Consider the following 17,460-nt stretch of genomic DNA (forward strand, 5'->3'; position numbering starts at 1 on the left):
GAAGTACTGTAAATACTTAACAGGTCAGGTGGCAGTTGCGGAGGTAATGATGAAAGGACCTGAAACATTAACTCTTTTTCCTTCCCCCATAGATGGTGCCTGACCAATTGAGTATTTTCAGCCATTTCTGTTTTTGGTTTGTGCTTCCAGGACAATAAGAAGCTTCATATAAATACACATTCTAAAAATATCAGTTCTTTCAGCAGCCAATCTTGACATTTAGTACTAGAATGTCGTTAGAATCTCCAATATTTCAAAGATTCAAAGTGCATTTATTATCAAAGCAAGGAATCTGAAAGAACCCAATTAAAAAAAAATAAGACCAACCCAAGTGCCCACAGAGACAGAGGGAAAAGAAATCAAAACAAATCATGCAAGCAATAGAAGCGAGCAACAACAGCATTCTGAACCAAACGGAGTCCGTAGATCCAAATCGTTGGAGCAGCCCAGAGTAGGCCCCAAAGCCTCAGTATTCGGTTCATCATATTTGCAGGGAAATTGCCACCTTATTTCATAAAACCATTTATTCAGCCTTCATTGCCTCTAAACCAAAACTATGAAGCTTTAAACTTAACTTGTTGGATTCCCAACCTTTGTTTTTTATTTCAAATTTTCATCATCTGCAGTTTTTGCTTTTTGAGACTCTGGACTTTTGAGTGCTTGAACAAGGGATCTTCACCTGCATTTAAAGGATTTATTTTAAAAATGATTTCTGCCCACAGAGAATAGACGCTACTTTATATTTATCTTATTTCTGAGCTTAGGAGAATTGTCTCTGTCTCTTTGTGCTGTATGTTGCTATATTTCAGGATTTCAGAGGCTTTATGTGATCCACTTTCCAAGCTGCCACCATTGCACAAACAAGCTGTCCTTGCTACAATGGATGAGGTAATGTCAAAGAATAGAGATCAATGAATTGGAAACAACATTTTTTTAGCATTTTTTAGAAGATAGAATGGCTACTTTAATTTCTTCTACTGCCACTCCATAGTCACTCACTGTTTGATTTCAAAGCAATGATTTTCAAATAAGGTAGCAAAACTTGCATGAAACATTCTCCATCCAGTTGCTTTAACTGTATGGTATTGATTGAAGGAGTTTTAGTGTTTTTCATCTTGTCTACGCAAACCAATATAAAAAGAAAAAAATACAGATGAACTAAAGAACAACAAGGATGTAAAGGAGACACAGATTATGCAGTTGCTGGAAATCTTGAGCAATACTCACAAAATACTGGAGGAACTTAGTGGGTCAGGCAGCATCTATTGAGGGAAATGAACAATCAATGTTTTGGGCTGAGACCCTTCAACAGGACTGGAAAGGAAGAGGCCGATTCTGCCCCCTGTCCTTTCCAACCCTGATGAAGGGTCGCAGCCCAAAGCATTCATAACCTTCCCTAGATGCTGCCCAATCTGCTGAGTTCCTTCAGCATTCTGTATGGGGCTCGTGGATGTGAAAGAGACAGTTTGTCCCACTGAGTCATAACCTCTGTTTATGCTTTAAAATAATATCTTCGCTTATTAATCCTGCCATTATGCATTTGTAACGATTAATACTTTCAATAGGGGGGAAATTCCCTAACCTCGCTTACAACACGCACAAAATGCTAAGGGAATTCAGCAGGTCTGGTAGCTTCTATGGGAAAAAAAGTACTGTCGATATTTTCGGCCGAAACCCTTCTGCAGGACAGACCTCACTAAACCACCTTACTTCACTTAAGCGAAATGGTAAATTGCATTGAGCTGAAGGAACTTCAAAGTGGGGTAGCTTAAGGCTTAGCTGAAGGATTTAACATTAGAACCATTTACATTAGAACAGGACAGATGGTTAAGGTGAAGGTTACATTACTGAACAACCCAGGTCTGCCCATTAAGCAAAATAATTTCTTAGCTTCAGGTTGACTTCATTTCCCGCTTTTTCCTATATCTGTTAATTTTATCTACTGAATAATCATAGATAATAGTGTTTTGAAAACAGTTATTGAATAAGAACCCATGGTCTTTGTAGATGGAAAATATCTCAGCCCTAAATGGCTGAACCTTTATCTTGAGGCTAGTGAAAACAGCTTTTCAACAAGCTTTCTTGCTATGCCTTGAAAAGAGTTCCATGATTCTCATTTTACTAAAAGTTAGAAAATTTTGGCAAAATATTATTGGCTAGCTTTCCATCATATTTTATCTTTTATCTCCTTATTATTTTTTTTTACTTTCCTTCTGTTGGTTTTTAAAACCTTCCCAATTCTCAAACTCCCACTAATTGTTGCTATATTTTATGCCCTCTCTTTTGCTTTTTTGGTGTCTTTAACTTCCTGTGTCAGCCATGGTTTTCTCATCCTCCCTTTAGAATGCTACTTAACCTTTGGGATGTGTCTTTTCTGCATCTTCTGAATTGCTCCCTGAAACTCCAGCCATTGCTATTCCTTGTCACCCTTGCTAGTGTCCCCTTCTAATCAACTTTGGCGAGCTCCTCTCTCGTGTCTCTGTAGTTCCCTTTGTTCCACTGTAATACTGATACATCTGATTTTATCTTTGCCCTTTTAAACTGCAGGGTGAATTCTAGCATATTCTGAAATCTGCTTCCTAAGGATTTCTTTACTTTAAACTCCCCAAACAGATCTGGTTCACCCAATCGAGGATTGCCTTTTCCCTACTGGGTTCAACCACAAGCTGCTCTAAAAAACCATCTTGTAGGTATTCTACAAATTCCCTCTCTTGGGATCCCAGCACCAACATTATTTTCCCAAACTACCTGCATATTGAAATCCCACATGACAATCATAACTTTGCCTTTTTGACATGCCTTTTCTGTCTCCCATTATCATGTGTTATCCCACCTCCTGGCTGCTGTTCAGAGGCCTTTATATAGCTCTCATCAGGCTCTTTTTAACCATGTAGTTACTTAACTCTATTAACAAGGATGTTATATCTTCCTATACTGTAAGGGTTTGATTCATTTCTATGGGTTTGATTCATTTTTTACCAACAGAGCCATCCCACCCCCACTGCCAACCTACATCCTTTCAATACAAGGTATATCTTTTAATGTTAAGTTCCCAAATACAATCTTCTTTCAGCCATGGCTCAGTGATGCCCGCAATGTCGTATCTGCCAATCTTTAACTGTGCTACAAGATCATCTACCTTATTCCATATACTACATGCATTCAAATATAACACTTTCAGTGTCATATTCTTCACCCTTTTTAATTTGTCCCCATGTTACACTTATCCCACTTTCTGCAATTTTGCCCTATCATCTGCCTGTTCTTCCTCACAGTGTCACCACACACACTTGTATACCAACTGCCCCATCCTAAGCCTTTTCACTAGTTCCCATCCACCTGCCAGATTAGTTTAACACTCCCCAACAGCTCAAGTAAACGTGCCTTGAAGGGATATTGGTTACTCTGAAGTTCAGGTGCAACCCATTCTTTTTGTGTAGGTTGTGCCTTCCTCAGAACAGATCTTAATGATTCCCCACAATTTCTAGTACATATTTTTTCTCTTCTGCTGTGAAGATGGAAATGAAATATTTGTTTGTTTATTCCTGCCATTTCATATTTCCCAATACAATTTTTCATAGGGAGCCAGGTTTACCCTGAAAGTTTTATTTTTATAATTATTAAGAAATGAAATCAGTTTTGCTGTATCCAGCCAGCTATTTTGAAGTATATATTTGTGAATTTTATGACTTCAGTTACGTATCAACTTCATTTTTTCATTAAAGTGTGACAGATTGCTTTCTGGCTTTATATTTATATAGTCTTGAGAGATAAAGTACATGGATTTCATAAAATTTGTTTATTGTTTTCTTACTTATTCTGAAATCCCATCTTCTCTTTAGATTCATTGGCTCCTGGAAGATGAAATAGTCTCAGCACTGCGCCACTCAACAAACATTACCTTAGCTATCCTACAGAAAGTGTCGGATCATGTGTCCAGGTCAAAGGGCAGGCCACGATGTCACAGTGAAGTTGTTCCTTTACAATTTGTTTTTGGTCCAGAGCAGTCGCTGGAGAAATTCAAAGAGGTGTGCAAAATTGTTAGGCTAAGATGCCAAGTAGTTTGTTGAATTTGAAGACAATTGACCGAAAGAAACCTAGTTCAAATATGACCAGTGTTCTACATACACACTGGCCAAAGAGTAAATTGAGTTACTGAGACACAGTTTACACATTTTCAGACAGCTTAGGGTTAGCAGAAATTTTAAAACCCATAAGTTAAAAAAAAATCTGGTTAATAATTAGCTGTTATACGCACACTCTTCCTCAGAATAGCTCTTGAAATCGCCCATGAGGAAAATTCTCTTGTATTAATAACAAACAGGCAGTTACAGTGTGATTAAGTCATACAGCACAGAAATGGATGTTTTGACCCATTAGGCTCATGCTGTCCATCAAATACTAAGTTTCACTAGTTCCATTTTGTTCTCCTCACATTCTCATCAAGTCCATTCCAGATTTCATTACTAACCTACATTGAAGTGACCAGTTAACCTACTTGCTATTCTGCACATCTTTGAGATATCTGAGTGAACTGGAACACCAGGAGGAAGCAGACTAGACATAGTAAGAATGTGATAGAGACAGCAAAAGATGTTCAGACTGATCTGGAGTTTGAAGCATTAACTCCAATAACTGGCCCACAGTGTCACCCCTTCTAATTGAAGTCTTCCTTGATGAAAACAAAATTCATACTAAAACACTGCCTGCATTTATTTTAATTTTCCTATGCAGAAATTCATCTTCCCCATTTTAAAAAAAAATCAACTACAAGTCTTTTACACAATCACAATGAAGTAAGCAGGAAGAAATCCTTGCTATTCCTGTCTTGTCAAGATCTATCCAGAGACTTGACTTCATTTCATCTTTCTTTCTTGATTTTTATTGACTACCATTCAATTATTTCTGTATTAATCTTATGTAATGCGATATTCTGTGCAATACACAGTAAAAGGACAGACAATTCCAATGCATGTGGACAAAACTTAATTAAAATAACAGTTTAAAAAAAAGTTAAAATTATTTTTTGTATTCAAAGCACAATTTATTGTAAATTTTCAGGATTAGAAGCAAGATAATATGAGTAAATAGCCTAATTATCGGACATGGTACGAGAGGAGATGAAAATAGGCAGACAGGACTTGATCATTTACCTTTATTATGCCTTTGTTTTAACAGTTCTATCTGTGTTTTCATTTTCAGGAATTTAAGCGCATGAATCTTTCAGGATACCTCCTCAATGAGGAAGCAAACAACTTTTACTATCTATCCGTGAGCCGCCTGCGTGCACAGAGGGTAGACATCAGGCGGAAACTTTCCCCAGAGCCCCAACAGCAAAGTCTAGAGAGTGAGTGCGCGGCTGTGACAATGACATGCGATGAGAGTACCGATGCCGAGGTAGCCTTGATCTGCCATCAACCCCAGGAAGGGTGGACTAAACAAATGGAAGTAGCCAGAGTGTCATCTGTGATTGAGGGAGAGAAGACTGAAGAGAAGTCACAGGTAATATTTGAGATGGTTTCCCTGGTTGAGAGTTTAGTTTATCAAAATAATGATCATCAATAATACTTTTCTGTATACTTGGTCACTGTAGAAGTGAACTAGCGATGAAGTTTTGTAGCTGCTGTAGTAATTACATTCATGCTTGATTAGATTTCAGATATAATTGTAATGTTTTGGGAATGAAATGAACAGCATGTTTCCATCTTTAAAAAAAAGTTCTTTATTTAAAGCTCATTTTCAATTTGCTTTCATAGTGCACAGTGTATAGTGGTGTCAGAGTTGTGTCTAAGGTGATAATGTATATTAGTGATAATCAGGGATTTGTGGCTGGTATGCAAGAATATTTCAAGACCACAACATAGAACAAATGAGTTGTCCTTCCGTATGTTTGAAATATTTCGGAATGGCAGCCCGACTACCCCAAGAACGTAGAATTTCGGTCAAGCAACATTGAAGAAAGTACTCTGCAGACCTAACGAGTAAACCAAGCTATTAGACAAGACCAACGTGGTCTGTAAAATCCAACATGGGGACTGCAGCAAATATTAACGTCGGCCAAACAGGGAGAAAACTATCCACAAGGATCCATGAACATCAACTGGCTGTTAAGCGGCATGATCAACTTTCCCTAGTCTCGACCCGTGAAGTTTGAGAGGGGCACACATTCAACTGGGCATCACTGAAAGTCATGGCAGTGTGCAAGAGAATTCCTAGAATCGTAGTTTTCCACAAACAATTCCATAAACAGACATGTAGACCTTGATCCCATTTATAATCCAATGTGGGCAAAATTCCAGACAATGCACAGAGTTCACCATGTAACCAATCAGTGATGAGACCCCCTTCCTACATCACAATTGTGTTTCACTAATGACAACCTATCAGCGGATTGATAAGTATATAAAGGCCAAGCATTCAGAGGACACACCACAAGTGAACAGCGCACTGAAGTTGCCCCCTTATATGGTAATGAAACGTTTGCAAATGGATTGCTAAGATCAGAGAACAATTCCATCTCAACCCAACCACAGAAGAATACAACACAGGAGCCGACCCTATGGCCTACTATATCTATGCTAAACACAAAGACAAGATAAACTAATCCCATATGACCAGAGATGGACGAATTCCTTCCATTCCTGTTTGTTCATATACCTGTCAGAATGCCTCTTAAATGCTGCTGTCAAATCTCTTCCCACCACCTCTCATGACAAGCATTTGATGCACCAACCACTCACTGTGTAAATAATACAAAACTTGCCTCATAAATGAACTTCCCCCTCTCACTTTTCAACTCCAGTACCTCCAGTATTTTATATTTCTACCCTGAGTAAAAGACTGATCATCCACCCTATCGATGCCTCTCATAATTTTATGTACTTGTATCAGGTCACCCTTCAACCTCCAGCGTTCCAGAGAAAACAATCCCAAGTTTGTTCAAGCTCTCCTTATAGATAATTTATTAATCCAAATAACATCCTGGTGAACCTCTTCTGCAGCCCCTCCAAAGATTTCACATTCTTGCTGCAATGTAATGACCAGAATAGCACACGTTATGCGACCTAACCAAAGTTTTTATACAACTACAGCTTGATGTGCCAGCTTTCATACTCTGTGTCCCAACTGGTGAAGGCAAATTTGCCATATGCCTTCTTTACCATCCTAACCACTTATTTTGCCACTTTCAGTGAGTTTTGGCCATCAGTGCTTCTGAGGGTTCTTGCCATTTATTCTATAATTTCATCTGATATTTGACCTCTCAAATTAAATTCTATCTACTATTTCTCTGACTATATTCCCAACTGATCTCTATTATGCTGAATCTTTGATAACTTTGCTCATTACCCACAACTCCAATTTTTGTGTTGTCTTCAAACTTGTCAATCAGTTCAACTATATTTTCATCAAAATCATTCATATTGCAAACAGTAAAGATACCAACACTATTTTGCAGTGATCAGTACTGAGATCTTTGTTGTTTGTGATATATTACACTCCACCAAGTCAACTCTCTGATTTCTTTGTCAAATTTAGTAAAAGTCCATCATCAATCTTTCTCACTGCCTTAAAAAAACTTGATCAAGTTCGTAATACATGACGTCCCTTGCACAAAGCTGTGCTGATTATCCTAGTAAGTCTATACTTTGCCAAATGGTAAATTTCAGCAGTTTTTTTTCTGGAGTGAGTAGGCAAAATTTGGGAAAAGGGTTATGGTTTTAGCCAGTATGAGTTTACTATAAACTTTCAAAATGGTTATGGATGAGTAGCAGATGTTATCCAAATTCCCCTTTGTTTGGTATATTGAAATAAGAAATCTCATGGTCATTAACATAAGAAAGTCTGCAGATGCTGGAAATCCAAAGCAACACACACAAAATCCTAGATGAACTCAGCAGGTCAGGCAGCATCTATGGAAATCAATAGATAGTTGACGTTTTGGGCTAAGACCTTTCTTCAGGACTGTGAAGGAGGGGGGATGATGCCTAGATAAAAAGGTGGGGGGAAGGGAAAGAGGCTAGCTGGGAAGTGACAGGTGAAGCCAAGTGATCTCACGATCATTGTTCTTCTGGGACTCACTTTGGCTGTCACTGAGAGTTGGGGAGGAACTTTCTGGATTCCTTATCCCTAAAATGGCCGGGAATACTTCCGTTCCCTCCATATTTTTGATTGTTCTAGCATATTTAGATGGCTGCTGCTGGGTAAAAGGTTTTATGATGTGTAGTTGAACCATAACTGTACAGGGCAAGTTTGATGGGCGTGATGATCCTTTCAATTCTGTCAGTTTCAGTTGCTAATGAGTGGTACATTGGATTAATCATGGTTCTTGCCGTGTGGTCTCTTTTACAGATCTTAGTAGAGGAAAGCAAACCAATAGCTGAGAGAACAGTGATACCAACAGCAACTGACGGAGCATGTCTCGCATCATCTGAACTACCAGAGGAAAACATGGATGGAAAAGCCTGTTTCTCTGTCACACAACCTGACCAACAGGATCAAGCATTTACAGCAATCAAACCTGAGGGAATCCTCAGCAGCATGCCCCTCCTACAGTCAAGCCCAGTGCCTGAGAAAATTCATGTCTCAAATCCACCTTCGCAGGCGTCTTCTGCTGTGAATCTCGCTGAGTCTGTGCAGTCCATAATACCTGGTAATGCAGGTATGTCATTCTTTTCACCTAGCTCATTGGGTAAACTTGGTAGGCATAATATAAGAATGTTAAGTTGCAATGGAGGCTGTTACAGATTGAGTTGACTTACCCTCAGTCAACGAGATGAACACCTAGATTTGGCATTAGTCTTTTATTGTCACATGTACCAAGATATAGTGAAAATCTTGTCTTGCATACTATTACACAGTGCAATATAAAGTACTACAGCTGCAAAGAAAGTGCAGTGCAGGTAAATAATAGAGAGTAAGATCATAACAAGGTAGAATGTGAAGTCAAGAGATAATTTTATTGTACTAGGGAACTACTTAATAGTCTTACAATAACAGGGTAGAATCTGTCTTTAAGCCTGGTGTCACGTGCTTGCAGGCTTTTGTATCTTCTGCCCAATGAAAGAGGAGAAAAGAGAATGATCAGGATGTGTGGGGGTCTTTGATTATGCTAGCTGCTTCACTAAGGTAGTGAGAAGTAGACAGAGTCCACGGAGGGGAGACTGGTTTCTGTGAAGTGTTAGGCTGTGTTGCAGCTGTCTGCTGTACCAAGCCATTATGCGTCCAGAAAGGTGCATTGATAAAAATCGGCAAGGGTTGACAGGGAGATGCCACATTTCATTCTGAGGAAGTTGATGAGGTCTCTTGACGGAGGGATCTATTGAGGAAAAGGCTTGTTATTAGTGACACATGGAAGAGGAAGCTTGAATGTCTCATCATGAGCATCATTATGTACTGTCTCGTATGACATGGGCAATCATAGTCCATGATTGTTCTTGGCAAAGTTTTCTACAGAAGTGGTTTGCCATTGCCTTCTTCTGGGCAGTATCTTTACAAGATAGATTACCCCAGCCATTATCAATGCTCTTCAGAGATCGTCTGCCTGGCCTCAGTGGTCACATAACCAGGACTTGCAATATGCACTAGCTGTTCGTACAATTATCCACCATCTGCTTCCATGGCTTCAAGTGACCATGATCTGGGGGTCTAAGCAGGTGCTACACCTTACCCAAGGGTGGCCTTCAGGTTAAGGGAGGGAAGGAGTGCCTTACACCTCCTTTGGTTCAGAGGTATCTCCACCCCGCCACCCACTGAGTGTCTGTATTTCCATTATCAGTCGACCTGAGCTTGTATTCTGGAGCATAGGAGGTGAGGGTGAACTTATGGAGGTATATAAAACAATGAGTGGCTCAGTTTTTTTCCAGGGTAGGGGAATCTAAAATGAGAGGGCATAGATTTAAGATGAGAAAAAAAGATTTAAAGAGCAGCTGAGGGACAAATTTTCCACAGAGGGTGGTAGGTCTATAGAAGAAGCTGCCAGTGGAAGTGGTAGAGGTGGGTATAATTACAGCATGTAACAGGGATACAGCTACATGGATAGGAAAGATTAAAGGGATCGGGACAAACGCAGGCAAATGTGACCAGCTCAGGTAGATATCTTGGTCAGTGTGGATCAATGTAGCCTAAGGGCTTGTTTCTGTGCTCTATAACTCTTAACTCTGTTATCTGTGAGTTTTATGGGTTTTTGTCACAAAAACACTTAAGCACATTTTCATTGATTTTCCATTGGCTCTTGAGTATTTAAGTAGTAGATATCCATTATCTGGCAAAATTAAGTAACGATGTTGTGCAAGGCTTTGAAGGTGGGAACTCAGGAGGCAGCATTTATTTTAATGTAACTCTCACTTCGGCCAGCAGCTTAATATAGGGGATGATAGACCCCCGGCCTGGCCAAACTTAAGAAATCTCATTTGGGTGGATGCTGTGCGATGTGTCCCTTGTTATAAATCAGTATATAATGTGCGATTAAACGATTGAGCTTTATAATTCTTAATTTGACTATATGGTTAGTAAAGAAAACAACAAAAGAAAAGGGCCCATTCTCATGAAACAGTCTAATGCATAATGATAAGCTCACTGATAAGCCGTTCGTCCACCATCGACCTCCTCCGATCGTCGCTGACCTTCGGACCCTCGCTCCAAGTCCACTCAGTCAGGTGGTCTACCAAGTCTCTCCATTCACGTCTTCTCTCCTCATCTCTCCCCGACAAAAGACCACAAATTCCCAGCTCCCAGACACACAAGAAAGAACAACATCCTGCTCATTGGCTAACATGCCCCATTATCTCTAGTCATAACCCAAACATTGCTGCTACAGAGAAACTGTTACCTTAACAGTGGAACATTACAGAGAAGCCATTACATTAGCAGTGAAACTTTACAGTGTGTTACATTAAAATGACTTTTTTTTTTCTTAAGATGGAGAAATGTGTTTGCTGGACATGTACAGTTGCATGCAAGAGTTTGGGCACCCCTGGTCAAAATTTCTGTTACAGTTAATAGCTAAGCGAGTAAAAGATGAACTGATTTCCAAAAGGCATAAAGTTGAAGATGACACATTTCTTGAATATCTTAAGCAAGATTACTTTTTTATTTCCATCTTTTACAGTTTCAAAATAACAAAAAAGGAAAAGGGCCTGAAGCAAAAGTTTGGGCACCCTGCATGGTCAGTACTTAGTAACACCCCCTTTGGCAAGTATCACAGCTTATAAATGCTCTCTGTAGCCAGCTAAGAGTCTTTCAATTCTTGTTTGGGGGATTTTCGCCCATTCTTCCTTGCAAAAGTCTTCTAGTTCTGCGAGATTCTTGGGCTGTTTTGCATGCACTGCTCTTCTGAGGTCTATCCACAGATTTTTGATGATGTTTAGGTCGGGAGACTGTGAGGGCCATGGCAAAACCTTCAGCTTGCGCCTCTTGAGGTAGTCCATTGTGGACTTTAAGGTGGGTTTAGGATCATTATCCTGCTGTAGAAGCCATCCTCTTTTCTTTTTTTTTAATTTTATTTTTATTTGGATAAGGAATTCACAAATATCATGTACTTTTTTCACACATATAACCTTTTCCATTTTTTTATATGTATAAAACTACAATTATTTATACATTCTTAAGTACACATTGAGATGATATAAAAGGAAAATAAACATTTAAATAGATAATTATGTACTGTGGTAAATCTAACCTATTAGGCTAAGTAATGGAACTAGTTGTTAAGAAAAATGGTAATAATAGTTTCCATATAACCCTTCTGGACCATTTCCACTGGTCCAAAATGTTGTATATAAGCCTATGTATCAACCATTGTAGGTGTTTATATCCTAATTTGTTCATGCTTGCTCCTGCCCGCAGACATAATTATCCAATCCCTATGTACTTATTTACTTAATTTTTTCATTTTTTTATCCCTTTCCCAAATCTTTCCCTTTACTTGTGTTAATTCTCTATTTTCCAAAAAAAAACAAAAAAAAAACAAACATTTAGACTAGGGGTGCTTACATTAGCAATATTACTGTGTTGATGAGAAGAGCAGTATAAATCATTAGGAGAGTCATCTAAAGTCTGCTCGCATTGGGGTTATATATTCAATCCATTTATTCCAGATTTGATAAAATTTTTCTTTTTGAGTTCTCAGGGAGTAAGTCAACTTTTCCATTTTAAATATTTCCAAGATAATTTCGTACCAATCTTCTAATGTAGGTGGTCTTGGATTTAGCCATTTTCTAGTGATTGATTTCTTACTTGCTGCTAAGAGGGCCTGCAGTAACTTTATATCTTCCTTCTGTTCAAGAAACAATACATGCCCCAAATAGAGCGTCTCAAAGTTCAGAGGTATCTGGGACCTAAGTACCTTAACTAATGTTCTATGAATTCCTTCCCAAAATAGACTTAATTTAGGGCAATCCCAAAAAATATGAAAATGATTTGCCTCCTTGGAGCCGCACCTTCTCCAACACATCACATTTGTATCTTTATATTTTTCCTGATATGGGGTCTTGAAGTATCTTATAATGTTTTTCCAACAATGTTCTCTCCAAGTCAAAGAATTAGTCGAGGACCATTGAAAGCTGCAGATTTTCTCCCAAGCCTCCTCTGAAAGTACCAACCCCGCTTCTTTCTCCCACTTCTCTTTAATATACAGTGTATTTACATTTTTAGCATGGGAGAGTGCATTATATAATCGAGAAACTGATTTACTAGGTATTGAACTGCAAGCCGAATTCAGAATCTTGAAATATTCTAATTCTACTGTTGATAGGTCTGTATATCTACAACTCTGGTTAACACAGTTTCGTACTTGCAGGATTTGGAAACTTTGTAATACTCTTTTATCTATAAATGAAAGGTAGGTTGTAAGACCTTTCTTTATCCATAGCTCAAATCTTTTATCTCCTCTGTTGGGAAGGAATTCGGTATCATATGCACACCATCTAAAGAGTTTTAACATGTTATTAATTCCACATGAATTAACCACCTTCTGCCATACTTTTAATGTAAGATTTATCCAAGCGTTTTTAAATTTTTCCAACTGGGCCATCAATCCTTTGTGAGCTATTGAGGCCTGAAGAGGAAAACTGTCAACTAATCCAAATTCTATTTCCTTCCACCTAGCCTTATATTCCCTATTACACCAATATAACAGAGGGGTTATCTGTGAGGTATAAAAATAATTTCTCAGGCAAGGAAGAACCATACCTCCTCCTTCCTTCCCTAACTGTAAGGTGTTATATTGAATTCTAGGTTTCTTTCCTTGCCAAATGAAGCAGGAAATCCATTTGTCCCATTCCCTGAATTGATTATCATCCACCTCCACCGGTAAAGTACGGAAAAGATACAATAACCGAGGAAGAATATTCATTTTTATAGTATTTTTCCTTGAATTTAAACTTAAAAAGGGGATAAGATTCCATCTATGCATGTCTGCTTTTATCTCTGAGATTAATGGCCCATAATTTACCTGTGACAGTGTTGAAAGATCCTTCAGTAGGGTTATTCCTAAATATTTTAATGATTTAGCTTCCCACTTAAGATCATATGTATCCTGCAATTTTTTGGATGGTGTATAATTTAGGGACATAACCTGCGTTTTCTTTACATTTATTTTATAACTTGATATTTTCCCAAAGTCATCCAACACTGTAAACAATCCCATAAATGATTTTTCTGGTTCACTCAGATAGACCAAAACATCATCTGCGAATAACGCCACTTTCTGTTCAATCCCTGCCACCTTGATACCTTTTACGATTTCACTCTGTCTTATTAGTTGGGCAAGCGGTTCAATATATAGCGCAAAAAGGAGAGGAGAAATTGGGCATCCCTGTCTAGTGCCTCTCTCTAAGATGAAGGAGTCAGAGAGGTCCCCATTTATCTTAATTCGGGCTGTAGGGCTGTCATATAGAGTCTGAATTACTTTAATAAACTTTTCTTGAAAGCCGAATCTTCCTAACACTCTGTATAGGAATGCCCAACTAACCGAATCAAAAGCTTTCTCAGCGTCCAATCCTACTACCATTGTCTCTGTCTCGTTCTTATTAACCTGTTCTAATATGTGCAGAGTTCTCCTTATGTTGTCCTGTGTTTGTCTTTGTTGAATAAATCCAGTCTGGTCTAAATGGATTAGGCCAGGTAAAAGCTTTTCCAATCTGCGCGCTAATATAGATGTAAATAGTTTGTAATCTAAAATTAAGAACACTAATTGGCCGATAATTGCCACATTCTAGTTTATCTTTACCCTCTTTAGGAATAGCTGAAATAATCGCCTCTCTCCAGGAAGGTGGAGTTTCTCCTCTCTGCAAGATCCAATTAAAGGTGTTAAGTAGTAATGGGGCTAACTGTGTCTTCAGGGACTTGTACCACTCTGAGGTAAACCCATCAGAACCCGGGGACTTTCCAGCCTTTAACCTAGAGATGGCCACGTTCAGTTCTTTGACAGTTACTGGTTCTAATAAACTTTCATTTTGTAAATCTGTAAGTTTAGGTAGATCTAAAAAATTCAATACACTGTCTATATAGGGCTCATTGGGGGCCCGGGGTTGGGAGTACAGCTCTCGATAATATGTTTCAAAACTCTCTTGAATTTTCCCTATTGTACTCTCCACAAGCTTTGTCTTTGGATTCTTTATTTTATGAATTGTATTGTCTGCTTGTTGTTTTCGTAATTTATATGCTAATAATCTAGCTGATTTACCTCCTACTTCATAATTCTTTTGTCTCAGGTAAAGAAAATTTCTTTGAGTTTCCAACATATAAATATCGTCAATTTCACTTTGCAATTTCCTAATTTCCTGTTTTCGATTTGAATTACTTTTGTTGCTATCTACAACTTGAAGTTGTTTTAATTTTCCTTGAAGGTCTGCTAATTTTTGTGCATTGATTTTTTTCATGTGAGTGGTAATGGAAATAATTTTCCCTCTCAGTACAGCTTTCAATGTATCCCATAAGATCACTGGTGATGTTTCTCCCGTGTCATTAAGGTCTAGATATTCTTTGATTTCTCCCCTTAATCTCTCCATTACTTTCGGGTTATTGAGTATATGTGAGTTTAGCCTCCATAGTGTTTTCCTCATTTTCCTTTCCAGGATTAGAGACATAGAGACTGGGCTATGATCCGACAGATCAATTGTTGCAATATTACAGTTTTTTATCCTGAGTCTATCTGTATTAAAGATAAAGAAATAGTCTATCCTTGAATAGGCTGAATGAGGGAAAGAGTAATATGTATAATCTTTACTAGTAGGGTGTAATTCCCTCCAGACATCTATAATTCCCAACTCCTCCATCAATGAATTCACTTTCCGAGTCAGAGGTTTATTCTGAGTAACTATTCTTGAAGAATCTAATATAGGATTTAATCTAATATTAAAATCCCCTCCACAAATTACTACCCTTTGAGAACTGACCATTAGGTCAAAAATGTGTCTATAAAATGACCATTCACAACCTGGAGGAGCATAAACATTCAGCAATGTTATTTCTGTACCTTCTATTCTTCCTGTGATTTTTACGAACTGTCCTTCTTTGTCTCTGGTCTCTGAAATATGTTCATAATTAAGAGTACTTGATATTAAAGTAGCTACCCCTCTTTTGTGACTCAATTTATATGATGAATAAAATACATGCTTAAAGCCCATTCTTTTTAATTTTCCATGTTCAGATTGGCTCATATGTGTTTCCTGGAGGAAAGCTATTTGTGCCCTCTCTTTTTTCAATTTAGACATAATCTTATTTCTTTTAATTGGATTCAAAACCCCATTAACATTATAGGAAATTATTTTTACCAATTCAGTTTGCATTTTTCTCTAGTAGAAAAAAAAACACTCTCCTTTTCTAACTAAACAGTAAGCAATCCCTTCTCAACAGTAAACCAAGACATATAACCACACCCTAGACATTTTTGAACGTGCAACATTTGAAAATTTTTCCCGACTTCCCACAGTGAGGCCTGAGCACCGACCCGCCTCAGTTCAGAGGGATAACCTCTATCTTCACCCTGTGTTAGAGGGCCCTCAGCAGTTTGAATAATCATAGAGAATTTTCTCCTATTTATGTCTCGACCATATTGCTATCATTCAAGTTATTCCGTCTAGTTTATTTTCAGTTACCAGTTTTCATTTTACCTTTAAGTCCGAGTTACTCTTTTCAGTCATTTCTCTTAATTAATCTGTGTTCTCTGTACATTCGCGTATGAATATTTGCAGCTTTTCCTTGTAGTTTGACACTCTGGTTCGTGTGGAGCGTCCTCACCCCACTAACTGCCACGACTTCTGCCGAATCCTCTCCAGTAGCGACTCCGGTTGGGTGATAACTTTAATAGGTAGTCCCCGGTCCGCCAGGTCCAATGTTGCCTCCTCCACCGTAGCGTAAGTTTTTTGTCCCTTCGTCGTAAAAGACTCTCAGCCGAGCTGGATACAGGGTCTGGAATCTGATGTTGTTTTCCTTCAGGACTCTCCGTGTTTCCATATATTCCTTCCGTCTGGCAAGAATCCCCGGTGCATAGTCGTGGTCTAAACTGATTTTACAGTTGTTCCACATGAAACCTTTCTTTTGCCATGCCCTTTTAAGCACCTCTTCCTTCGTTCTGTAACTGAGAAATCTGACCAGAATCGATCTGGGCTGGGCACCTGCTGGAGGCTGTGGTGCCAACGCGCGTTGAGCTCTTTCTATCTGTAGGTCTTTTGCGGCCGGTATATCAAGGTTCTCTCTAAGTAGCTTCTCCACGAAGGGAATCATCAATCCGGGTTTACCTTCAGTTCCTTTGAGAACTCCGTAAATCCTCACATTTTCCTTTCTCGAGCGGCCTTCTTGATCTATTAGTTTCCATTGGAGCTGGTCTTGCAGCTTCAGCATTTCTGCTATCACCTCCTCTGCGTTTTGTAGCTTCTCTTCAATTCCAACAATCCTTGCTTCAGCTTCATCTATCCGCGAGTTAGTTTTTACTATTTCTCCTTTAATATCTTCCAGCTGTTTGCTGTTATCTTGTCGGAACTCGCGAATCTCTCCGAGAATCAAGGACAGAGTCACCGATTCCCCCTCATTATCTCCGTCCTGGCTTGCCGTGGGGGAGCTAGGCCCGTCGCCTTGCTGCGTCTCTTTATGTTTATCAGCCTTCGGAGCGGACTTTTTAGTCTTGTTCTTAGACATCATCCTTGCCCCTTTTATTAATATAGTTATGCAATATTAAGTATTTGTCTAAATTCGATTATGGGGCAGTTTACCTTCTTTTTTGTGGAGAGACCTTTTCCTTACGCCGCCATTCCCTTGATGACCCGGAAGTCCCCCCCGCCATCCTCTTTTCATCTTCAGCTTTTTTACAGACGGTGTGATGTTTGCTTCCAGAATTTGCTGGTATTTAATTGAATTCATTCTTCCCTCTACCAGTGAAATGTTCCCTGTGCCACTGGCTGCAACACAAGCCCAAAGCATGATCGATCCACCCCTGTGCTTAACAGTTGGAGAGGTGTTCTT

The 17,460-nt window shown here is 38.8% G+C and overlaps 1 protein-coding gene across 1 annotated transcript in view; it reads left to right on the forward strand.

Annotated features, from left to right (window-relative positions):
• szt2 (SZT2 subunit of KICSTOR complex) overlaps positions 1–17,460 on the forward strand; it is a 270,175-nt gene that overhangs the window by 111,120 nt on the left and 141,595 nt on the right. Inside the window, exons 35-38 of the mRNA XM_072273538.1 lie at positions 810–888; positions 3,843–4,028; positions 5,203–5,502; positions 8,350–8,659. Coding sequence (XP_072129639.1) covers positions 810–888; positions 3,843–4,028; positions 5,203–5,502; positions 8,350–8,659 — 875 coding nt within the window. The remainder of the gene's footprint in view (positions 1–809; positions 889–3,842; positions 4,029–5,202; positions 5,503–8,349; positions 8,660–17,460) is intronic.

This window comes from Mobula birostris, chromosome 12 (assembly GCF_030028105.1).
Source record: "Mobula birostris isolate sMobBir1 chromosome 12, sMobBir1.hap1, whole genome shotgun sequence".
Lineage (NCBI taxonomy): Eukaryota > Metazoa > Chordata > Chondrichthyes > Myliobatiformes > Myliobatidae > Mobula > Mobula birostris.